The 26,517-nt window shown below is 40.5% G+C and overlaps 1 protein-coding gene across 2 annotated transcripts; it reads right to left on the bottom strand.

Annotated features, from left to right (window-relative positions):
• Positions 1-3,194: 3,194 nt before the first annotated feature.
• TMEM242 (transmembrane protein 242) lies at positions 3,195-26,517 on the bottom strand. Of its 2 annotated transcripts, none has more exons than XM_069010612.1 (4): positions 26,315-26,492; positions 24,354-24,454; positions 18,982-19,119; positions 3,195-4,396 (listed from the first exon to the last, which is right to left on the bottom strand). In XM_069010612.1, exons 1-4 carry the CDS (start codon positions 26,448-26,450, stop codon positions 4,298-4,300), a joined length of 474 nt encoding a protein of 157 aa, XP_068866713.1. In that variant the 5' UTR covers positions 26,451-26,492; the 3' UTR covers positions 3,195-4,297. The 2 variants fall into 2 exon arrangements, with proteins under 2 accessions (XP_068866713.1, XP_068866712.1); XM_069010611.1 differs by having other exon boundaries at positions 4,306-4,396; positions 18,971-19,119; positions 26,315-26,517.

The following is a 26,517-nucleotide window of genomic DNA, read 5'->3' as shown; positions in this document are numbered from 1 at the left end:
CTTCCAGAACCTCAGGATTAGCCCCCAAATATGCTTGAATAAAGTCTCTGCAAATAGCTTTATTTAAATGTGAAAGGAGAAATAACTTGTCTTGTTCACTCCGAGTTTCTAGTGCTCAGCACCCATGAAATGGATTGCTTATGGTGAGATAATGTCTTTTTTGTGCCTTCCAAAGTCTGTGAAGAATGTCTTCCTGGTTAATAGGTTGATTTAAACTGTATATGCTCCAGAACATAAATATGATTATTTATCATACTTGCCCAAGATAATGACAGTAAAGAAGACAAGGCTGAAATTCTTTATGATTTCCTCACTCCCACAGCCAGTGACATTCAGCACACTATACACAGATGGCACGCCACATAAAGGATCACATTAGCTGTTAAACATTTTTTCTTCCCATTAACTAATTTAACAGTAAGTCCACACTATGAAGGAAATAGACAAATTACAGAAAACTTCTGTCAGCTTAATCCCGATTGCGAAAACAGGCCATTTGCCCAGATGGGATTGTTTTCTGGCCTATCAGGTTTGAAACATCTAGAAATTTGGCAACCACCAGCCCAGACTCTCGCAGTGTTGATTCAGCTCTTCATCCTTAATTGCATTTCAGGCATGTAACTCTCTGGAGATTTTTGACTGACAGCCTAAATATTGAAGGCTACTCCATTCTGTGTGCATGTTAGGTGACCTGAATTTTCTAAAACAATGAGCTCTTAGGATCCTGGTTTAAGTCAGCAGATGCCGTAGGTGACAAAAATCACAGCAAAAGCCCCTGAAATTCTTTTTGCCAGAGTGGGCAGTGGACCAATTTAAACAAGCATTCCCAGCTTATTTTCATTTCCTGCCTCCTAGAGCAAATACACTGTTAGTGACTTTGGGGCTGGTGGTACTGTGGGGGCTCCCTCAGTAATCACAAGCATGGCAGAGCTGGGCAGGCTGCTGATCTCATCACTGTTTGTTTTCCTATTTTTCTTTTTGCTTCTAAGCAACACAGGAATATGCAGGGAGCTCATGGATTATTAAGCATTAGCCTACAGGCTAATTTTAAGAACATACATGCCCTCTGTTATTCCTATAACTAAATGTGACCAGAAAGTTGGAAAAAATCAGTGGAAATGAAACAGAGACCAGCTGAAGAGTAACTTGAAACAATTTGAAACTCACTGTGGGTATTCTACATTACCCACTTTGAATGGCAGTCTTGCAAACATCACCTTACTTTAGTGTAACTTTTTGCACAGGAAGAGTTGAGGATGAAAACAAACTTCTGTTTTGTTCTTACACTCCCTTGATAGAGAGTAAGCAATTTTTAAATAAAAGAAAGCAATTAGGGAGTCCCTGACCCACCAACTATTTTGTGCCAGTATCTACTTCTAGTATTTAACTTTCGAAACTTGTTAATTTTCTTTAATGTCTACTGTCTGTTGTTTTTTGCCTAATTTTATTCTCTCTGTTTCAATAACTACATACACTATGGTATCTAGCTGCTATTGGTGTTCCTTCCATTTGTTCAGAGTTTTGTTGTGGTTTCCAACAACTTTTTGCCAAATATTTTCATAAAAAGAAAAAATGACCCATCACAAAACCAGCAGAATGTTCACCAAGTTGAGAGCTGCACAGTGCAGTAACAAATATCCAAGATCTCTTGTGCTTTTCATGTCAACTGAGACTTGATTTAGTCTTACATTATGTTGCACTCTTCTACTCAAACCCTTATGTAGAGAAAATCCATTTCCAGCCAAAAGCACAACTTTGGAATACAATGATCCATGAATTCCTCTCTCTTTGAAACATGTTTAATGTTCAGCCTTATACCTCAACATGGATTTATTTCATCACTCTGTACTTGCCTTGTTAAGTGTAGTTCTATTTTAAAGATTTCTGTCTCTATATTTCACTGTTAGAATTTTTTGAAGAGCATCATCCAGTATGTCCTTGTAACTGGATACCCCCAGATTTAATTTATCTGATGTGTCATAAGGGAATTTTTTTATAATAGTTGCACTAATCCAATGGCTAACTATTTCCAGAAGGGACAGTTCTCCTGTGTCAAGACTTACCAACTAACCCTCAGAGCTCTGAAGTGCTAGAAGACCACTCATATTCCTTCTGGGTTTCACCTGAACTGTGTCCAGGTGCAGTCACTGCTGAAGGGGGGTAAGCAAGGGTAGGACAGCTCTCTCCAGAGGCAGCCAGCAGGCAGGACTGATGTGACAACTTGTACAATTCCAGGAACAGCCATTCATGTCAGTACAGTGCAAGCCACCCTCTGGCCAGCCTTTCTCCATTGAACATGCAAGGCACTTTGGATGACTGATTTAGGTGAGTTATTTAACCCAGATAAAGATGACCCAAGTCCCTCCTTAGAAACTAAAAGTAATCCTAAGGACATCATGTGATTTGCATTTATTTAGTTCACTTCAGTATTTGACCAGCTATGACACAGCTACTTGTTAAAATTGGTAACTTAGCACTAATATGCTTAAATGTAGGAAAAACAGGTATCACCACTCACATGAAACTAACAGAAATACAAAAATAGTACCATTTTTCATGTGTGTATGATGGCAGTATTCACCACAATTTAATATTGAGTTACAAGCATCAAGCTCTGGAAAAGACGTCAACTATTACACTTCAATTGTTTTAAAGGTATTATTTTAGTGTCATGCTTCATAGGAAAACTGTTGCGTTGCTTGGTTGGGTTTAGCAAGCCGCAGCCTTCTCAGAGGGTGCAGCGGGGCTGCTCAGGATAGAGCGGCAGGTCCGCCCTCCCGTAGTCCCTCCGGACGGCCCCGCGCCCCTGCTCTGGCTAGCTGTCAGCTCCGCAACACGGTGACAGCAAAGGAGGCAGAAGAAGGGTCCCTCACGGCGATCTCAGAGGAACTTTTATTGTCACACGCCGACCAACCGGTTCCCAGCGGCAGAAAGACACCTGGTCCGGGCGCAGGGGATTTTCTCAGGGGTTCAGGGGCGGTACCTGAGCGGAGTTGGGGTACTGGAACCAATAGCGAGAACCGGAGGGAGTGGCCAGGGCTAAGGGCAGGGGAAGGGGGGGAACGATGTGGAGTAAGAAAAGTAGTGGGTAAATACAGCACGACAGAAAACCATACTTCTCTATTATTCATCTGACATTTAAGGCTTTTTAAAATATTCTTTCCTAAGAATATAAAGATTTACATCACAAAAGACAAGTTTTAAAAGGACTTTATTAAATCTGACAACTGACTAACTGGACTGTGTGCAATTAATAAGAAAATCTGATAATTGAGCAACAAAGGATTGTTCACTGACAGCACTTTTTTTAAAATTATTTCTGCAGTTTTACAGATCTTCAGTTCTGCAAACACAACATCTGAGTAAGACATTACTCTTTCTAGTTTACACCCACACTTCATGAAATTACTGCAGTGTGGAAAATGTCACATTGCTTCTCCTGGCAGAAGAGCCACAGAAATGACTGGAACACACAAAATTAGTCCTGCCCATACACTTTCTCAGCTGAAAACATCTGCGTAGGACTGACTGGGTGTCTCACTCTTTTATACCTTTTTCACTTACTATTTTAATTGATATACAAATATAGTAGAGACTTTTATACAAACTATCAGATTCATTATTCTGGGATCCAATTTCAAAAAGTTAATACTAAGAAAACAGTGAACTTTGTAGAGATCTCTTCTGATGCTCTGCAGAGGAGCTCATAGGTCACTACTTGCATATTGGGTTTTAAACTTACCCTTCAAACACATAAAAATGGTTTAAGATACTTTCTCTGTTGCAAACTTAAATATGTCCTTTACTTTTGAAGAGTGCACTATATGCTTTACCCTCAGGCTCAGCAAGAGATCTGTTATGATTGACTTGATGGTTATATTCCTAATAGGACAAGTCACTGAAAGTACTGTTCTTGTTTCCTAGAGAAATTTCATAAAATTCTTCTTGAAACACAGGATGGGACAGGAGTTTACTGGGATTATATCCATATATTTACTAATCAAGATCAGTTTCTTCTGTTAGTCTTCGAAAAAGTCTTTTTTCCAGTTGAATCCAACTTATCTTGGAGGGTTCATTTTCTCCCAAAACAACGATACCAAACATGCCGAAAAGCACAGTATAAATCGGTTCGGTTTGAATTCCCTTGCTGCTAGATGTTAACTGGCATTCCCAGGTTCAGTGCACTCAGTCAGTAACTTGCTCAGTCTGAGTCTTCTTTGTTTTCCAGAGGGGACGCTTCTGCTACTTCTGCTCCTATTCTTGCTGGAAGAGACATCTCCAAATGGCTCTGAGTCTTTCACTTGGACTTAAGTAAGTTTTCCCATTCAACAGTGGACTCACTATTTTTAGGAATTGCTGGAAAGAGTGACTGCATCTTAGTTTGAAATTCTTTCATCTAAAAAAGAGATTTAAAAATAGAATCAGTTAACTGTTACTAAGGAACACATAAAGTAGCACCATGAACCCCAGGCTTATCCCACAGAAGGTGTGCGAGGCAAAGAATAAGTAAAAAGCTTTTAAAATAATAGAAAATTAAGACTTTCCCTCTGTTTATGTTGGTTCAGTTAACAAAGTGAAAAAAAGCATGAAGGGACCCACAACAATCACCCCTTCTAATGCACTACACTGGGATGCCTGATTTGGAGTGCTTGCCTGAATGATCCACTACTGTTACGTGAATTACTATACACACACACACTCTTAAAATATTTTTGTTTGGAGGAAAATTACCTCAATGAAATGTGCCCCTATTTTGCCTGCAGTGCCTTTTTCTACACTTGTAATGGATGAAAGGTCCAATAGTCTATTCAACAATTTTAAAACAAGGGCTAAAGCAAAATACTGGTCAACTCTGACAGCTTAGGTCTACCCCACCATATGGATAAAGGTGTCAAAACAAAGTCTAATTCAAATGTACACACCAGTAGGAAAGAAAACAAGATTCATGACAATATATGGGAACAAGCTTTTCTTTCACTGCTGATAAAATACTGTGAAAGAGGAAGTATATCCGTATTTTTTATATATATATTTTTTTTTTTTATATATATATATTTGTATATATATATATATAATTTATATTTATGCTAAGAATTTTATCACCAATGTCTGATTCAGTAGTCCTGGAATGCCAGAACTAAACATTCACTTTTAAAAAATCACTTATATTAGAATATCTACATTTAGTGGGCTTCTTTCTTCCAGGACTTTTACATGTATTTTTACATATAATATATATTTTAAAGGATAGGCATGGAAAAACCAAATCAGTGAAAATCCCATTACACAAACAGCAGGATGTACAGGCAAAGTTTTGGACTGCTATTTTTAGGAAGCTCTATGACAGAATCTATGACATTCACACAGAGAAGACAGGATGTGGTATTCAAGCACTGGATGCAATGACCTCTTGAAGAGCAAATGCTGTCTCAGGCAGTATGTCCCACAGAGAGGTTCCAGGAAATCTAGATATTCCAAACAGCCACACAGGCATCTACTCTAAAATGCCTACGTTTTGTGTGTTATAGGTCATCAGTATTTATACAAATACCTCTGGGTTGTTTTCTCTTCAAGTCCTTCTGTGTATGAATAATTCTGACAAATAATTGGTCCTTCTTTAGAGACATGCTACCACAATGCAATTATTCAAGTTACAGCTGATATACAGAATGAAATATCATGTATATCTGCTATACAAAGAATGAAACAATTTACAAAGAAATTACCAGTCCTTTAGTAACACAGTAGCTAACTATGATGGATGAAAGCATTTCAGGACCCTAGCTTTTGTGCAATAATGCCTGGGTACTGCTAATCAAATAAAAATACATGTTATATAAAGCAGGAGGAAAATTCAGAGCCAAATTATCCTTTTTTGCTTTTTCCTGACTTTGTTCTTAAGTAAAACTAATTCACTCTCTGTTTTGTATTTCATTCTGATCAGATAGTTGTTTTGATTAATTATTCCTTCTTGGATTTTAAAAATCTTGGCAATCACCCACAATTGTTCCTAAACCAACATTTTTGCTTCTTATTTAAAACTGAGAAGCTCTCATAGACAGCTAATGTTCCCAAGAATAATAAACACCAGTATCAGAGCTGACGTAGAGGAACAGCCCAAATTACATTAAACAATTGCTGACAATTAAATACAAGTATTTACGGTAGGAAATGTTTTAGGAGCTTTGGCTTAGCTGTTTTTTTCCAGTCCTATGTAATTAAGTTATCCCAGCTCACTGATGGATGGAAAGTATTCAATTTACTTAACATTTTTTGCTTCCTAAAGAGTGATTCAACTCTTCTACTCTTTCATCTCACTCTAAGTATTATCTGGGTGTTTGGAACACAGGAATGGTCAGATACTAACCTGATGTAAAATGCTGTAGCTCTGTTAGTGTAACTGGAGATAAAACATTCAGCACCAGCCAATCATCTGGTGCAATGTGGATTTTCTGGCTGTTTCTAAACTAAGACATAAATTTCTCTTAGTGTAAAATTTAAATGATAAACTCATAAGCCCTAGAAGACACCTCTGTTACCCCACTGAAGATGCACAAAACCAAAGTGAAAACTAACAGCAATTCTATAAAGCCTCCAAAAAGAAGATGACGGGTGGAGGAGCCACTCAGAAAACTACAGTGATTCCTCACTCTGACAACCACCTCATAATGATTAACATGCCAAACCCTAACTCTTGAATGCAAAAAGCTGTCTTGTCTGGAAAATAAAATACTTCAACTCTGTTCTGAAAGAAAAAAAGGTATTTATTTAGAAAGCAGTGAAACACTGCTAGCAGCTGCAGATTTAAGAATATTAAATTTCTGTCCCCTCAGATCATTAATTTATGTTCTGTAGGTAAAAGCAACTAACTTCCTGGAAAAGCAATTTTTCCTTAACACGTGGATCAGATCTGAAATATTCAGTGTCTTTCTTTTGCTTTTAAGACTCCCTGAGAAATTTTCTCAGCCTTGTGTTCTCAGATTTTGATGCTTATTTGTAAAACCTCCTGAAAGTGATGCCAGACTCAATGTTTCATTTACCACTTCCTCTCTTGCCTGCCCTTTTCCACAAGCCCGCACTGCACAAAAATAGTTTCTCATTGCAATTCACAACTTTGACCATGTTTTATGTTTTTCCACAGATTTTCTTCCTTTGTGATTCCTGGACAGTGATCTATTTCAATAAATTGTAATGCCAAGCTGATCACTACTGTGCACTGTCTTCTCAGTGTAACACTTCAGGCTGTCAGCTCTTTAAGAAGGACATTATCTGCAGTGACTGGCAAGGGCCTCATTAATACATGACTTCACAGTATGTCTAAAACGGGGCCAATTTCTTCCCAACAAAAATGTCACAGCTAGCTCTTACTAGAACCTTTCATTTCTATAGCCCTTAAAAGATACTACACCTGATCATTTCTCTCCACAACAGTTTTTGAGATCTCACTAGTAAGGCATTAAGCAACTTAATTAGTACCAGTCATGGACTCCTATTTTTCCCCTCTCCTCCCAGTCAGAAAGTGCAGTACAATGTTTCATTAGGGCTTTGACCTGGACCTCTAAGGCATCTTCCCCCTTCCCTCCTGTTCCACTAAGAACATCAGCTTCTGAGTTTCTTCCTTCATTTCCACACTTGTGCTTGTTGCTCTCCCAAGTGCACTTCCAAATCCCAGTCACTGTCTTCCCTGCACTCTCAGCTCCTCTAAAACTCACTTCTCACACTTTCTTAAACCATGGAGAAAGCTTTGAAAAAAGAACCATTCTCTGGTGTCATGGAACTGGTGTATACCCACATAAATAACCATGAAAATAGGATCCCTAAGTTCCTGTCCCTTGTCTCCCACTGACAATGCCTGCTTGCTTACAAACCATTCTAATACCCCATTTTAGGCTGTAACTTCTTCATGGATGAACTTTATGATCTTAGAGGTCTTTTCCAGTCTAAATGATTCTTTCAGTCAGAGACTTAGAGCTCAGTATTCTTGGCCTTGATTGATTGAACTCTAAAATATTTTTATATTTAAGACTAAATTTGGCCTCCAAAGTACCTCACACTGGCTTCAGGGCTGTTCTTGCTTGCATTTAGTTGACACTAAATGGGTCATACTAGGCCCATTGCAACCTCAAGGTATCCTTGCAGAGAAAGTTTGTTCACTAAACATTTAAGTTAGTCCCTCAACAAACTGGGCATACCAGTGTCCAGTCCTCCTGCAGTGTGGTGAGATTCTTGTGAAGATGATTAATCAGCTTTATGTTCTATTAATGCTGAACACTTGAGATGTGAGAATTGGGACCTTGTCTTCACTTGCTTTAACTCTTGGGACAAACACTCCTTGATGAGGGAAATGCTGCAGTTAGGAATCTGTGTCTTGCCCTACCTTTTCTTTTCAACAGACATGCCACTCGGGAGGTCTCTTCTCCTCTTCTCCTGTATTTCCTCCAGATTCCACAATACTCACATCAGTGGTCTCAAATCAAAAGGCATTAATTTAATTACAAGAGCTAATGTACTATGTACTAAGCACTGGAATGTTTTGAAATAACTCACTGCAATGGCTGCCTTTATTATTGTCAGCCACACTGGCACTGGGGTACTCGGTTCAACTGTGATAATGTCTTCAATTAATAGTGCAGTAAACCAAGCACTAAAAGCTGAATGTATTTTACCTCTTCCCGCTGCCTTCAGTACCATAGGCCACTCTCAACTGCTGCTTCTGAACCTAGTGGTATATGAACGATTTGTAACACATTCCTTAACATTCCAGCACGCTCCATTCCTGCAGGCAACTCTCTGAAGTGAATTTCACTCAAGTGAATTTTATTTTTTTGTCACAGATATTACAGAGCTTGACGCTGTTTTTTCTTGCCAAATAAATTACAGTAACTGTTCTACCTCTGTCAGACTTCTTTCTAAAAGGGTATCATCTAACTTACTGCATTAAATAATCTGTAATAGCTATAGATCACTGTTACTTTCTTATCTTAACCTAATGATCCTGCCTCAGATGGCAAAAATATGGGGACCTAAAAGCATCTTCCATTTAATAATCTCTTTTTAATGTACATCGTTGACAGAATGTCACACAAAAATTGGGATAGCACTATTACTGAGAGCACTTACATGGCTGCTCATATTAAAATGAATGGAAGAGGGGCTAAAAGAGTCTATTTGATTCCTAGAATGAAAGTTTTACTAAGAAATGTTCTCTTTAATGTCTGACATTCATAATAGACCAACCCAGATTCCAGGAATTATTAGTTTCCTATTTTAGTACTTGTATCAGTAAGAACTGCTTACATTAGCTTCCAAGTGAAATGAGGTTAGATGCCCTGAACTGGAATATCAAGTGGCAGCAGAATGCAGTCTGTACATGCCCTCTGTTCTCCTCAGCCACCATCCATTTCACAAGGCATGAAGATGAGGCAGGCTGCCCTGGATTTAAAAGTATCAGTGAGGATTGCTCTTGTCACTTTTTCCCAAATCTTAAAATGATTGCTGTTGTCCTTGTTAGCAAATGATTACCAAGGACCAGGTACAGAAATAGCAAGTTATTTGTAGAAAATGACAAGTGTTGAGCCCTTGCAGGACTGGAGGAGCACAGCAGCCAGCCTGGCAGCTGAAGGTGATTGTCCTTCTCTCAGTGTAAAATGGGGCACTCACTGTGGGTCACGCTGTGCCAGTTCTGGAATAAGCATGGAAAATAGAGCCCTGGTTCACATTCTTACATCTTGCATCACTGGCAAAGGCATCATCAATGTTTGGATTAGGCAGAACTACAAGTCTATGAAAATGGCCCTGAGAGTGTCAATCCTGGCAGTAAACATCCTAATATCTAACCACCTTGCACTGTACTCTCACAGTACACTGTTCACCACCTATTGGCCGATTCCAGGGTTTCAGGCTTGCATAGAGAAAAGCAGCAGCAGAACTGTGTTAAACTATCTAGAGAAGTCAGGAGCTCATACTGGCCCCCTGTCTCATGGAGGCTTACACACGTGCCTAACCTTATGTGGTGTTGAGCACTCTCTCTGAAATCAGAGGGCTATTTGCAGTGCCTAAAATTAAACAAACACATTGACATATTCTTCCACAAATTTATCTCTATAAATCTTGTGTAAGTGGGTAAAACACATCCTGTGCTTTTTAAAAGAAAATCAGCATGAAAATAACCTAAGTGAACTTTACAGGGAGAAGGGGAGAGGACCATCACTGTTTAGAACGAAGCTGCCACGGTTCCCAAACAATTAGAAATATTTAGTAGCCTCCCACAGCTACTCCATATTCTGTCTTGAAATACTGGTGAACTACAGAGACCTGTCAAGTCACAGGGGTCAGGCTGCCTCTTTTCCAATTATTGGGTCACATGACGAGATAAAACACATGAAATACTTTCCTCGTGTTACTTTTCCATGAGTGCAGAAGATGTTGCTAATTCATAAATGGGAAGAGAGCTGGTCTACATCACAAACATATTTTACTAGCCTCACTTTGGCTTCATTTCAGTGCAAATGTGACTTAGATCCCAAAGTGGGAATAAGATGCTATTCCAGTAGAAAAGCCTTAAGAAAGTAAAACTGTTTTGGGTTAAGGCTAGATTATTTTGAACAAAAAAAAAAAAAAAAAAGGATGTGGTTAGCTAGTTATGTTCAAACTTTTTATTCACAGAGACAGTAATTTTGTAAACTGGATTCTGAAAAAAAAAGGGATTTCCTTAGGTTCAGAGATAAAGGAGTGTTCTTTTCACTTTTATACATTTCCATGTTGATATTTCTGAAATAAAACGTCAAGGACTTAAATTTTTGTAGTATATGGTACCTCAAAGTAAAGGCTTTTGTGCCATGCAGAAAAATTGAGTGTGGAATACTTTTGATATTACTAAAGAATGTGCCATTTATTTCTGCAGAATCTTACTTTCAAATCTGGGTGCCTGGAAAGGACATCCACATGATTAGTCTATTATGGTGTATTAGTCATTGCCCCTTAGTCACCCTGGGCAATTTGAAAAATTAATCTTGGAATAATTTTAAATTTAAAGAAGTTAAATATCCACATTTATAAAGCTAACTGGTTAATGGACCAAAAACCTCAGGACGAGTCTCCCAACCCTATAAACTCTTCTGCGCTGTAATTTGGATTTCTGAATTAAATTCAAAACAGGAATTGTCTGCAAGCAAGCAGTTTCCTGTAAAAAAGCAAGCTGAGTAATTTCTTTCCTCTCTATGCCCAGGAATTAATTGTATGTATCATCCACAAGTGAGATTCAAGGCTGGGGAAAGGGCCAGCAAAAACCCAAAACTCTTTGGTGAGGCTTCAGCCTCAAGGCCATGACTGGCGCTGAATTCCATGCAGGAAGCTGTCAGAGCCAGTGTGACCCCCAGAGGCAGGCGGGAGAGCCAGATGCCTCCAGGCAAGCAGAGCACTGGGGATCCTGGCCCATAGCAGGGCATGGCAAGCATGGCCATGCACCACAATTAACACACAGGAGGATGCCACGGGACCAAGACGTAGCACGAGTAACTCGCACCCATCAGAGAAGCCTGGATTCAGATCTTGCTTGTACATGCACATTTTATAGTTCTATGTGGCCAAGACGTGGATCAACCCACTCATCCACTTAGGGTGACACAGAGGTGTTTCAGACCACGGCTTCCCAACAGGTTGCTGGCAGCCAACAGCTGCAAGTCTCTCCCAAGACACAACAGCAAAACTCCTCAAGACATCTACAGTTACAGCCTTCCCATATTCTTGAAATACTCCCTTACAGCTGTCCCTATTCATAAAGCAGATGTAGCAGCTTTCCAGTAGGAAAATGATGAGCTTAATCCTTGAATGATCATTCGGCCTTATCAAGTAGACAGTGAAGCCCATTGGTTTATTTTTTTTCCTTCTTGGATAAAATACGAGCAGTACATACGTGTGGAGGAAAGCCTTCTCCAAACCAAACTAATTAGGCACTATAAGCAGTACAGAAAAATCCAGTATAAGCAGGAGGAGAAAGTGCTAACTTGTACTAGTACTCCACCTTCTAAGAGCTTGAGTTTAAGTAAGTGTTGAGGAAATAATAATTTTTTTTTAAATGGGCAGATTTGATTTCTATAGAAATATGTGATGATGAAATAGCAAGGAAAAGGTAAGTTTCTATTATGCTATCAGACAAGCATGATGAGGAACAGAAACTTCAGGAAGAATATTTATGCGAGGATTAAATACAACAATAATTCAAAACTAGTAACAAAAAATTTAGGAATGACTCTAGGATGACTCTATTTTAGGAGATATGGTGCTTTTATAGCAACATTTGCTCATTTATGAAATAGAGTAATAATTTCAGCCACTGCAATATGCCTATATTGAGTTAAGATTTATAAATCTCAGTACTGTTTACAGATGCCAAACCCAGGAACATCTGAAAACTATGTCTGCAAGCTCTCATCTTCTATTTTAAATTAATCCATCCTTAAAGCCAATACTCCTTTGTATTTATACTGTGCCTATGACTATACTTTCACAAAATTATATCAAGTATCTCTTGACATAAGCAGGGAGATGTTATTTTTATGCTTAAAATGGTGATTCAGAGGTTAGATTTTCTCTAGAGAAAAGCAGTGCACTTAGGAAATGTTCTTACCAACAAAGCCAAGCATATATTCTCTGCATTGCTTCTAATTGTTTTAGATGTCTCTTTACGGCCATGCAATTGTTTTAGACTCTTAACATTTTAGAAGTTAAGATCAATGAAAAACAGGATATTTCATTAGGAGACACCATAAAAGTGATAAACTAATATTTTATAAGTATATTAGTCACAAATTGCTAAGCAATTCTTCTCACTATTTTTCCAGCTTTCCACAGAACAGCAACAATCAGAATCTCACAAACCTACATATGAATCATCCCAGCCCTTTTCCTACGGGACAGAGAATGCTTTTATTTCTGAGGAAATGAAACCTAATTTATTGAGGGCATGAGGAACAAGAGGGCTTTTCAAGCATAATTTATCTTGTTTGTTAATTGTTGTAGGCTTCAGTCTACAAGGGCTGAGGGCACTGTTCTGCTTTTAAAAGAAGGTTCATAATCGCTGGCAGTTTAAAAAAAAAAAAATAACATCAGACATTAATAGATATGTTTTAGTATCTGACAAGTACTCACTCTATAGCTGTGAGTTTAGTTCAAAATAAAGGTTTACAACTCAACCGGTAATTTCTAAAAAATTCCAGAAAACTTAAAACTGTCACCTGCTCTAGGTGACCCTACCTTGGCAGGGGGATTGGACTACATGCTCTCCAGTGGTCCCTTCAAACCCTAGTTATTCTGTGATTCTAAGAAACTAAAATTTTTCCCAGTAATAAAAAGGCATGGTGGATCATAATAGTAGTAGAATATGTAAATAAAATTTAAAAGGTTTAATTTTTTGAAACTTCAATGAAAATACTCATTTAGTTCAACTGTAGCAACAGCAGGTTTAAGATATTTTGAATATTTTACTTTTAAAAATTTACTGAGTGAAACGCCATTTATTCTTTAACTGAAAATTTTTAATTTCATTGAAAAGCTCATATGCAGAATGTTGAAATAAGATGTTTCTACTATTATTCAACTTTAAAATAAACCTGAAATGATAAATTGGCCAAACTCAACTTTTCTACAAAATTTATTTCAATACTTCCATGTTTTGCATCAGCAAACAGCCATCCCACTGCACCACAAGTGGGCACCTACATGGTTTGGAAGCTGCAAGCTCAAAGCCAGCAAGATAGTGCCATGGAAGATTATACCAGGATGTGGTAGCTGTTACATAGCAAATAAGCTTGTTGAAAACAGTGGTGCCATTTTATGTCAAGCCAGACTTATTTCAAGCTTGTGTTTAACACAACACATGTCCTTCCACATTGTAAGGTGCCTCAGAGAGGAAAGCTGTGGGTATGTCTGGATGAGTCTCAGATTCAGATCAAGCATAGTCTTTGGAAGCAAATCTCCCAGTTGTCCATGCTTCCTGGGCATGAGTCTGTGTACTACTGAACAGTCTCAAAATGCATGACCTGCAGTTTTTTAGGATGACAAAAATCTGAAGAAGCATCCTAGTAGTGCACATAACATAGTCCCAACTGCAAACAGGCATTCAAGCCATAGGGCAAGGCCAGTGTCAGTCCCAATTTGGAAAATTCCTGGAATGGTTGTAGATATCAGATCCTCAGCCTGCTAATGCTTCACTGCCCCAGTGCTGCTGGCCAATGATAGTCACTAATATAGACAGAGCTTCTATGCTCAGAGATAATCAAAGGTGGTATGCATTTAAATATTTTTCTGAGAGGTTGCAGGAAGCAAGTGAAAAAAGTCTGATTATTACTAACACGTGGTTATTTTCTTCAAGAGGTACAACATAAAAGTAGATAACCACCATCTCCTAGGTTCTGAAAAAAGATTTCTCTTTTATGCTTCTGAAAAATAGAACTTAAACCATTATCAGACTAAGTCCTCATTGAACCATCACTTCTTCACTTCAGAATAAGAGTTCAGTGGAACTTAGTAGGGTTTATTACTTACCAGCCTGTTCTCATATTACAACAGTGGTAAGTGCAATCAGAGCATATTAACAACCCAGCCTGAGACAGAGTAAAATCTTTTATATTCCTTACCAAGACATAAAGATCAGTTACTTACTCTCTCCCCTGGGTTTTGACACTGGCATAAAAGCAGCAGACTGTAAAGCTACAGAGAACCACCTTTAACAATAAAGCCATTTAAGAGCTGGAAGCAGTCATTGTCACAGCACTGTTTTAAGAACTAATAAACCACAAAGATTAAATAAAAATCTAGAATCACCAAATCTGGTGCATCACCTCAGTGCCTGGAAGGAATTTTAACAACAACTTGCTTCTAGGGCAAACACAAGCTGTCTCAGAAGGTGTGAGGACAAGGAATCCTGAACTGTGGCTTCAGTTTCCTTCCACAACACAAACTGCTGAGCAATCGTGCTGCTAACACAGATTAATTACAAAAATTACAACCCATCAAGGAAATATCACTCCACTTTGCTCTTGTCATTTCATCTCTGACTCTGGGAGCGATGACAAGATAATTTAAACAGCCACAAAGCTTAAGGTAATATATATTTTTATCAATCACTTGCTGTCTCATCAATAATTCACACTCACACGAAACACGTACCCCAGCATTAGAAGCCACAGTATTTTGGCAGCGACAGCCAGTGAGGCCGCTCTGCTGGGCTCTGGCTGGGGGCAGCAGCGTTTGGCAGTGCAGCACCGCTTGGCAGCACCCGGCTGGCTGTGGGACCTGAGCCCGCAGTCCCCGGGATCAGGGATGAGCCGGGCCCTCGGCGCGGGCGCTGCTGTTCCGGCTGACGCCACCGGGTGTCGCTGCGGGGCAGCTGCGGGGCAGCAGCGGCGCCTCGGCCGCGCCCGGCCCCGGGGGAGCCGCCGGGAGCGGGGCGGGAACACAAACCCCAGAAACCACCCCGGCCTGGGGCACAGCAGCACCTGCCTGGCTTAGTTCTGCCCTCCAGGGGTGCGGGAAAGGCCCACCACGGCTCCCTGCCGGCGCCGGGCCGCTCACAAGGCATTCCCGGCGCGTGGCACAAGGATCAGGGCCGCCCAGTGACACCGACTGCACATCCCACTGCCTCGCACCGGGGCGCGGCCGGCGTGGGCAGCGTTCAGAGCACAAAAAGCACGGAGCACACCTCGCACTGCACTTCTCCGACCTCAGTGAGCAGATCTGCTCTCCTTCTCCGGCCCAGTCAGTCAAGCCCCGGTGTGCTGCGGGCCGGCCAGGACGGGAACTGCCCCCGGCCTTCCTGGCCACACCAATCCCTCGTTAACATCCGCCGGTTCTGTTACTCCTTCTGGTGTGACTTCTGCCAATCCAACACATCTGATTTTCTACTGAGGCTTCTTGTACTTCATTCCTTCAGATAACTCAAGGCATTAAACACTTAACCATTCAGTCTTACTTGACTCAGAACTCCCCCTCAAACCTGGCAAGTCAAAGTCAGTCCTTTATTCACCAAGATCCCACCTCGAGAGTCCCAGGGATTGAGCTGGCAAAGGATTTGAGAGAGCGCTGGAGTTGAGGTACTCCCATGTGCAAATGAAACATCCTTCTTGTTTGCTAAATGAAACACCTGCAGTGCTTACAATCAGAATTTTATTATCTTCACAATTTAATATCAAGAGAAGCTATTTAAAATCAAGAGACTGTATTAGCTGTCAATAATGTTATCAGTATTGCTCTTAAACAGATGAAGCTGCTGCCTAGCAGGATCAGGTCACTAATTAGCAGGTCCCAAGGGCAGCTTGTTACTGTTAAGAGGAAGAGACTGGGCAGAACGTCGTCTTCTCTCTGTCCAGCTGCCAAAACTTTAGTTATTAAATTCACCCGGGTTCCTGGCATCAAAATGAGTCTCCCCTCAAGTTACATCTAATATAGCACCCTGAGAGGCTTAAGTCTGCTTTAAGTCCCTAGTTTTCAAATCTTGATACCTGATGCTACTAGATTGGAAACTGTGACTTGAAATTTTACAGGTATTGAAAATTTGCATGGACTACTGAGCCAGTGAATTCACAGTTCTCAACTGCACTGAAGACTCAAGACATTTTATTCAGGTAAATCTGTAAAAGCCTCCTTTTAAAACGTTTAACTGAAATTAAAATGTTCATTTGCAAATGTCAAACTTAGATCAAAATATACGGTGTCTTCCATGATCTGAACAGTTTATGTGGAAAGAAACTTTATTTCACTCAGTCCTAAATTCAGTTTCCTAAAAATAAATATTTATTTTTGTGGGCATCTAATAATTATTAGACATAACATATGCACTGCAATTTACTCAAAGAGTAAAAATCAGTATTGTAACTGACTGTTAATCTATTATCTCTGCTTACATGAACGCAATTAAGGATTTTCAAAAGTATCACAGTGTTCCCCAAAAGTTTTAGGACAACGTATCAAATAAAAACAGGCCCTTCTGAGAATGAGCATATGTTTAAGGGTCTAGTTTATTTTTAGTGCTATGAACCTCTTTGGTCAGAATATTCCATTTTTAACAAGCTTATACTTTTGTACCTCCAGCAATTTTAAACATTATATACATATATTTGATTTTAACAGCTATATAGCAACAGGAAATGTACGAATTGCTGATTTTTGATTCTGCAATAATGAGTAGCACTACTGTATGTGTTTCCTTTCTGCAGTGAAAATTTAGAATTCTATAGTGAATGCAATAAGTATCTCAGTGGAAAGCAGAAAGAGCTGTTCCAAATAATCTCTTGACAGAAATCTACTCCTTCAGTATCTGCAATCCTCACTGTGCACTACAGTGAAACATAAGCACTCCACGACAGAAAACAATACTAACAGACATTTTCAAGAGCCTCTTAAAACACAGTTTTCCTCACCTTCTTTCAACACTAACGCAACACAGAATATAATAAGGTGCACCTTTCTGACCAGGAACACTCAGCAATTGTCTAAAATGCTTGCAGTTTGCTTCTGACGCAAGAGCCTTTGCTGTCAGAAGCCCCAGGAGACTCAGACATGTCCTGGGGCTTGGCCATCTCAAGCTTATGTGGGTGTTCCCTGTCAGGCAGCCTCAAGAAAAGCCTCACAGGGAAACCAGTAACTGTGGGTCTAGGCCAGTACTTCTCAAGGAAGTAAAAATTAAGCTTACCAACTACCGAAAAACAGACAATGTAAATTGCAGACTAGGATCAGACTCTAATGTCCTTTAGCAGGACCAGACACCCTGACAGAATAAGAAATCAGAATTGGCAGTATAGTGTGAAATGAGTCCTTCTGACTGGTGATAGGACTGCTAGCAAACTGAGTGAACTGTTGTAGCTCAGCATGCAGGGAGTACAAATTGATACTCCCACTCTTCCTCCCCCTTCCCCGACATTCCAACTCAGCCACATGTGGAGGACTTCAGTTTAAACAAAATGTGTTGTAGCTGCCTCCTATGTCCTGCCATGCTTTTTTGGTGCTCGGCCTTCCCTTATCTGTTCCTATGGAGAATCAACATTGAAAGCTAAGAAATAAAGGATTGTGTAATTCTGTATTTGGGACTCAAATTGTGAGCTACAGGATACATCAGCAGAGTAGACAAGCAATAAGAGCTTCAAGAAAGGTATTAATGAGAACAGTACTAAGGTGAAATAGTATCATCTTCCTCCTTTATATATGCTTTGCTGAATATATAAATAATTACCATATAAGGTAAAGGAGTCTATTCATTCCTAGTCCTAAAGTGGATGCAAACAGCTCTGCCAAACTTATAGCTGCAGGGGACTCTTTAAGTCATGGCTCATTACTAGGGGCAAACAAAAATGCTCACATGACCTTTAGTGTTCACACTCAACGTTGTGAAACACTGGAACATAATCAATTTACTAAAGATAGCTGTAGCTGGTATCCCGGGATGTACAAATGCTTCCTAAGCTTCTCTGCCTTGATGTGACATGTCAAGGACCACCATTCCAATGCACATGATACTCGAGTTTCTGTCCCTTGCTGCTTCTAGAAAGCAAGCTGGTTTCCTTTCAATTTTTCTTACATCCTCTGTGCCCTGATGCAAAAAATAGAACTTGGAAAAATAAATGGATTGCTCTAAAGATAGGATTCAAGGGGGTAGCCTTCAATTCAATAAGCAAAGGATACACAAAGTTAGCTACTATTTTAGTCTCTAAATTAGAACACTGGTTCTTTTGTGAAGTATCTGAAACATCTGTGCAAATAAACATAATGCAGGACAAAACTGTTCCTCCCCCTAAATTGTCTCCTCCCACAACATGCCATTTTTGCATATGTAAGAACTCCTTCCCTGTTTGCACACATTCTGATTAGTCATTCTATGTGTGGTGAATGAAGGTGTAATTCTTAGGCTGAAGTAGTATAGAGATGCCATCCCAAGCTGCATGACCCAAGGAAAAATACGGAGTTGAGGGTATCATACTTGCTACTCACACTGTGCACACCCAGAGCCTTCCAGATGGCAAAACTCAGCAATCCAACTCCGCACCACGCATAGAGTGAGCCCCATCCTAGGGCTCGTAAGGCCAGCGATGAACCACTCTCTGGTAGTGCAGCTGTGGCAGTAATCCCCTAGAACCAAAGATAAAGAGATCATGACAAAGCAAACAATAACTGGAAAAAAAAATTGGAACTAAAAAAGTTGGTGATTTAGATTTTTTCCTGACCTGCCAGTTGTACTAGTGTGGCCACAGAAAATCTTATGGCTGCCAGCACATCTGAAGAGCCAAGAAAGGGGCTGGATGAACTGTGTTCCTACCAGGAGCAGCTTTCACGGTTGCCAGTGCAACCCAGGGATGATTTTCAGTGCCCAGAAATACCAAAGTCAGCTGTTTCATGGGCAAAAGAATCCAATGCTCAGTTATCTCACCAGTCAAAATACAAAACTGAATCGAAACCAGTCACAAGCCTTTATGCCAGTGACAGCTGAACATCATCACTGTATATCATTGATTTTTGGTACTTTTTCATGCGGGGCCCCCGGCGGCCTACAGGTCTTTATCTGCACTTCTGGAACAGCACACTGGGAAACTGCAAGAACATGAGCAGCTTTCATCTGGACATGGAAAGGATGTAACAGTGACCCAGGGACTAATTTCAAGGGCTACAACTCTGAAGAAGCTCTGGAAACTATTTAGGAAAATTTTTTAAATGCAAACAACCATGCTGAACCCATGCCTCTGCAGAGTTCACCAAGCAGCAACACTGAAAATGCTCTGTGGTCTCCACAATTCTCATTTTTGTCAGAAGACACCTACAAGAGTAGGTGGTTTTAAGATACTGCTGCATAGAAATCTACCATGAGACGTGTCCTGAAAACACAAAACACTGTCACTTGGAAAAGCCACCTCAGGCCAAGAATGGAGCATCAGCAATGATGGGGTCCCAGCCACAAAGAAACCTTCTCTGTCACAGCACATAAATGGACATTGCAGCTTCCAGGGGCACCAGGCACATGCTGAGTGACATCAATCCATGTGCACCCCACACTCACTGCTAGCTGGCCGTTCTCATCTCGCAATGCCCACTGTACTGCACCTATTTCGTATAGCAGAGCTTCAACCTGTCTAGCCCACAGCAGCAGTCAGACAGACAGAATACTCTTGCTCATACTGGCAACTGCCATTCAGAGGATTTTTTCCCCTCCGAATACTCACTGTTCAGTTGTTCACAAAAAAACACAGATTTTAGATGGTGATTGTTAAAGATGGGCATCTATGGTCCTTCGACAACTCAACAGTTCCACTTAACTGGGTATCTTGGAAAAAGCCCAACTAAGTATTGCTCAGGGGTAACATAAATGAGATTGCACACATAAAATTATATTCAATAAAGAATTATTTCATTTATAGTCTAAAATACAGAAAAGTGAAATTAAGTTGTGGAAGGATCAAAAAAACTTTTCTCCAAAATGTGCCAAAGAATTGTTCTCTTTTACTCATCACAAAAAGCAGGGAAAAAATCTTTTGTATTCTTGCTTTTAAAAAGCTTTGAAATTTTTACGGTTTTTTTAAATGCTTCTCTGTCTTGTTTGATACAATTAAACATACTTAGTGTCTACCACTAAGTGTCTAACACCTGTAGTTTTTCTCCTATTGGCTTCGTATTTACTGAAATGTTAAAATGATCCTCAGGCAGTCCTCAGCATTGACACTTTCCCTTAGGATTTAGCTGTAGGCACAGCTACCCAAGGAGAAGCCCACACTTGGAAAGAGCACAAGCAAAATATTGGAATAAATAAGGGTATCTTGGCCCTTATTTATTCCGGTTTGGACATCCCAAAGTGGAAGCTGTTAACAAAAACAATGCTCTGTAAGCATACCCACACACAAACAGCAGAGATCTCTAGTCACGCTATAATATCAGGTCCTATTATCTCCTTACCACAGATAATGAACTATTATAACTCTTTCAGTTACTACTGCTTGGAGTAGATTTGAAATGCTGATTACTTTTGACATTTTTCCTGCTTCCGTCGTCTAATCATATACAACAACACTGAGAAAAAAATTGTCCCATTTAGAAGATGGGAAATGAATGGACAAAAATATCCTCTACACAGAATCTTTAAATAGGAGTCATTATCTGTGAAAATTGCTGGCAAAAAACCCACTCGAATACTATTTAAATGCTTGATTGTACCAGAAAAATAGCAGTAAATGGAAACAACTGATCTGGTTTTACCGACTGCAGTCAAACAGGGCTCAGTCACAGGCTGATTCCTCAGGGTACTTAAGTACACAGTTAAGGGTTTCTGTAAACAGGGCAGTTGGTTAAATGATTATCAGATATGCTGTTCAGAGCATCAAGAAAGCTGATTAATGAAATCTTAAAAAATTAAAAAGGACAGCAGTACCATGAGAGAAAAAGATGTCACAATCAAAAAAACATTTTTAAGATAATTTTTATTAGCTAACCTGTTATTCTTTGATCAGATTGTTTTCTCATCACTACTGCTTCTGTATTTTTGAAAAAAAAAATTCTTTACTTTAAAAAATGAACTTTTAAACAATATTTGAGTCTTTCCAAAAACAGGCCAGAAAAAAATAGGGCAGAATTAGCTGATTTGTTTTCCAAATATATGCTGCTTTTTTTATTTGGTTGGTTGTTGTTGTTTTGTTTTCCTCTGGAAGATATAAACAGGAAGCAGGAGAAGGAAAAAAATCACATTTTTTTTATTCAAACACAGGCCTTGATCATATAAATGCTCCCTTGTGTGTGGAGTGTTTCCAAAAGGAAGCAGCGCCTAAAATAAAGTGTGTTCAACTGTTTGGGTCGATTGTGTTCAGTGTATCACTGTTTTGTGTGACCTAATCCATTGTAAAATTAAATACCTGAATAAATGCTGGTAGAAGTGGACACTTCTGACAAGGAGGCTGCTGCAGCTGAGCATTTAATCTTAACACCCCCTCCCCCATAATTTCTTAACCGAAGTTTTCCTCAGTGGTTCATCACTAAACAGGACAAGGTAATCTCCATTTTTAAGACAATTTGGGCATCAGTCCTACCAATGCTTATATTTACTTTAATTCACCACCAAGGTATTACAACTTTATCTCTTGCCAGTAACACTGACACTACTCTACAAGAGTAGGATCTCATACTGTTGCCTCTTGGTAGTTTGAATGCAGTCATGAAGCCATGATGCTATGATGCTACAGGTTCCCCTCTAAATTGCTGCTTTTTTTTTTTTCCTCCCCTAAAACTATTTAAATCTGACCCAGGCTGCATTACATTTGCTTCCTGTTTCTACCTGATTTGCACGCCTCCATTTCACCAACACAAAAACTGGCACTAGCCAGAAAAGAAGACGAAACAATAGGTCTTGCATTTTTTCCTAAACACTGAGCAACAATTCTCATTCCTTCAGACTTTCCCCCTAGTTCATGCCAGCACAGTCACTGCAGTCATGCAGTGAAGTGGATCAGATGACTGATTTGGACCAAAACTAATGAAGGAAATAAAAAAAAACCACATTAATTAACCAGGATCATCTCACCAACCCAATAGCACACGTATTGGTGTCTTCACTGGAACAGGAATAAATTGCCAGAAACTAAGGGCTGGTTGAGTTAATTCTTTCAACATCAATGCTGGCTGATGTTGGCTTAAAGAACCTGCCAAACTATGGCCTCACCTTAACATGGAAAAAAATAACATTTAGGCACTGAACATCTAAGAAGGGTGCAATTTCCTGTAGCTATTATTATACATGATGTATTATTAAAAGTTACTTGCAGTAACTATAAATTTAGGTAAAAATGCTAATGCAAAACTTCATTGGTACCTCAGAAAGCTTCTATAGAGAATTAAGCCATTCTCAAAGTCTAGCCTTCCCTTTTTTAAACTGCTCACTGAAAAGTACCTTGACAAAAAAGTATCTTTCCACACTCTGGAGTATTGAAGTTGAGGGGCCCATGAATCACAGATTTTTGCTAGCAAACTGTTGTAATTCCTTTGCACAAATACCAGCAGATACAGTTTTCAGCAAAGATCGAAATGGTATATATCACCTGATGACATTTCCAGCATATATATCCTTGGATGTCAATGCAATGTCACTCTTGATAAATTTCACACCGATAACAGGACAGCTCAGACACCCAAGAATATGTGCAAGCTGGAAAAAATGCAGTGCTCAAGAGAAAGGAAATTTAAAAAACAAAGATGGTGAAAAAGGAGACAATTTCCTTATTGCAATGTATTTCCACAGCTTGTGAAACAACTTCTCATGAAGTTTTCTATTTTGTCTATTTCAAAAAAGAAACTCATGCTTATTGTTTCTGTAAAGGCAATGGATGAGTTATGCCATAGCAGCCTACAGAGGAAAGTAGGAAGGCAAATGAAGGATCCTCATGCTCTTTGACCACAAAGTGAGATTACGAGTGATCAGAGATGAAGGTTCTGATATAAAGTACGATGGAAGACCTTTTTTTCTCTTGATATGCATTGAATTAACTTGATATGTTATTGAATCATCATTTTTAAAATAAACACAACTGATCAGTTCTTACTTCCCTAAGAACATCTGTAATACATGTTGCATTTTAGGATCTTGGTGGAGATGAGACTGATCAATTTTAAGGGCATATTTTTGACACTTTCAGCAATAACAAAGCATTGGTGAGGAATAAAACATCCTTCAATCACATGTGCTGTGTTTCAAACGAATATACCAACAAGGTATAATTGCTAGCTTTGCTTTGCAGTTCTTTTCTTCAGAATGTACAAGTGGATCCAGTTAGTAATTGCCTGAGCTCAGATTTATTTTGGCCATCAGATCTCATAGTTCCATAATATTCATTCTCATCCATCCCCTTACACAGTAGGATGGGAGTGGAGAGCTTTAATTTTGACTAAATGATTCCACTTACATATTCCACAGCTTGCAGACCTTCTACCTCCTCATTCCCTCGTTACTGCAGTCACTTCGTTTCCAGACTCACTGCAGCACTGAGACCGCGTGCTGAACGGGATCACTGAGGTGATACAGCCGCATGTCTGAAGTGTGTTCACATCACAGAATCAAATGACACCAGCAATTTTATTCCATGGTACAGAAGTATGATTCCAGCAAACAGTGCAAGCATTGTGTATTTCAGCTAATCTCAAGTACTAAAGTGTTCAGCAGGGGCAACTCCGAACTGATTTTTAAATGAATCCTACCCCTGTACTGAATTCAATTAAGTCTAGTGCTCTCATCATCAGCTTTGCCAAGTTCCACATATATCACCATGTCTATAAGGCATCCAATGCATTCTTATTTCCTGCACATCACTATTGGAAAACAGCTTAAAGGAACAAACCTTACTGAACCAATCTGGGTTTTTCTTTTTTGTCATTGCAAGCGTGGTGCCAAAACCTGCTATCATTCCCGCTGTAGCAACAGTACCTAGAAAAATTCCACCTGCCAAGAAAAGTTGAAGAAATAAAAATCAACACTTTGTTACTTAAGGGGAAGGAAAAAAACAACCAACGTGTTTAGAAAATAAAAAACATGAAAAATTAAGATCTGTCAGCACATGCTGAAGGGAAAGTCCCACTTGTCTACATTTTTTATGTTAACTCAATATGACAAAATAGCAAGACAAAGAATTAGTTCTATAAAAGAGAGCATTTTGAAAATAATGGTATGTGTATATATTTTCAAGCCACACACAGAAATTCAAATTCTAGGATGCTTTTTCACAGTACTTTGAAGTTTCTCTCAGTCCAGAGCCAGGCTACTAAAATCATCTTGTTCTTTGGTTATGCCTCACTCTTCCCCAAAAGGGAAATTTAATTGGTTTTGTTGCATCACTTGTTATTTCAAAGGATCACCTAAAAATGGTCACCACCAGTTCCTCTGAAGACCACTACATAAGTAATGCTTGTTCTTTGGCTTTATGTTCTAATGCTCAATTTAAAATTCTGAAAAAATGTAAATTTTTTTTTGTAATTTGAAACAATTTTTTTAAAACAAAGGAAATTACACTTGCAGAAGCTTTCCCAAGACAGAAAGCATCCCTTGCTTTTCAGTCCTTTCAGTGTTTCCAAAGTCACTTGGGGTACCTGATTCCTTCTAGCTCTTTCACCGAAGGCACATGTAGCCATACCTGCCCACTTTTAAGAAAAAGGCTTGTTACAAAGACTTACTGCACTGTAGAAACCAATCTGATTAATATTAAAATTTTAAAATTTCAGGGGGTTACATGTTCTTCCTTTGCAGGTATTGATACCCACCCTGTTTTCCCTTTCCTAATACCAGTTAGGTAATTAAAAAATGGTCTGAATAGGAAGTAAGAAGCAAAATACAGTTAAGTTAGATCTTAATTTTAAAAAGTTTTTATCTGATTACTGTGATGAAGAAGTTTCCTGTACTCGTGTCAATGAAATCTGTTAGGTACCTCCTCTGCCTGGGAGCACAAAAACCTCGCATCCTGACCGAATTATGCAGCCCACAAAGTTTTACATTTCCAGGCATGGTAACCAACATTTCCCCGATTGCAGGCACAATAATTAGTATGGGTACGTCCATCCTCTGGCCGGGCGTGTCCCGGGATGTCCCGGCCGGCGGCACTGGGAAAGGGCTGCCTGAGCCCCGGCCTCCGCTCCGCCGGGGGGCGCGGGGAGACCGAGCAGCCACCGGGAGCAGCCCGGAGATACGTATAAAAATCACAGTGTAATATAAACATAAAGCCGCACAGCGCCGCCAGCCCGCCGGACGTGCGCCCGCTGCCCTGCAGCTGTGTGCGGCTGCGGAGACTCTGGCTCTGCCCTACCCGCAGTTCTCCCGGTTCGTTCCCTTCGGGAATCCGCAGCGCTGCCTGGCGCCCGCGGGAGCCGCCTCTTCCCGGAGCGCTCCTGCCCCCTCGGGCCCGGCAGCGCCGAGCGCGGACCCCGGCAGGGCTGAGCTCCCTCCCGGAAGGAGGCGGCTCCGCTCAGCGCCCGTCCCGCGTCCCGAATCCCGCATCCCGCCCGGCTGCCCGCGCCGTGCCGGGCCCAGTGCCCCGAGGGAGGGCGGCTGAAGGGTGACCGGCGCCGCCGCTGCCAAGGACGAGGGAAAAGGCGGCCGGCGCTGCAGGGGCTTCCCCGCTGTGTCCAGAAGCCTCGGCGAGGGCATTCCCAAACGTCTCGCCTTTTGCCCGGGGGCGGGAGAGTGGGGCAAGACCTGGGGCTACGGCAAGGGGAGCACGGCTGGGGACGGTGTCAGGGCTGCCGCATACGCTGCCGCTCGTCCCTGACCCATGCAGGGGCAGGAGGGGAGGAGAAGGGAGGCTGTCTCCACCTTTGATTAAGAAGAGCTTGTCCTGGGATGCCGCAGAGCCCGCAGCCCCCCGGGGCAGGGACAGCCCGCGCCCGGGGTCCAGCGGCGCCGCGGTCACTGCCCCATCACGGGCAGCCCCGCCGGCAGCCGCCCCCATGGTCCAGGGCACGGGAGTAGGAAGCGGCGGCGGCTGCAACCCGGAAGGAAAGGGAGCTGGGCTGGCA

This window comes from Aphelocoma coerulescens, chromosome 3 (assembly GCF_041296385.1).
Source record: "Aphelocoma coerulescens isolate FSJ_1873_10779 chromosome 3, UR_Acoe_1.0, whole genome shotgun sequence".
Lineage (NCBI taxonomy): Eukaryota > Metazoa > Chordata > Aves > Passeriformes > Corvidae > Aphelocoma > Aphelocoma coerulescens.
Note: the sequence above shows the minus strand (reverse complement) of the source record. Positions and strands in the feature narration are given on the sequence as shown.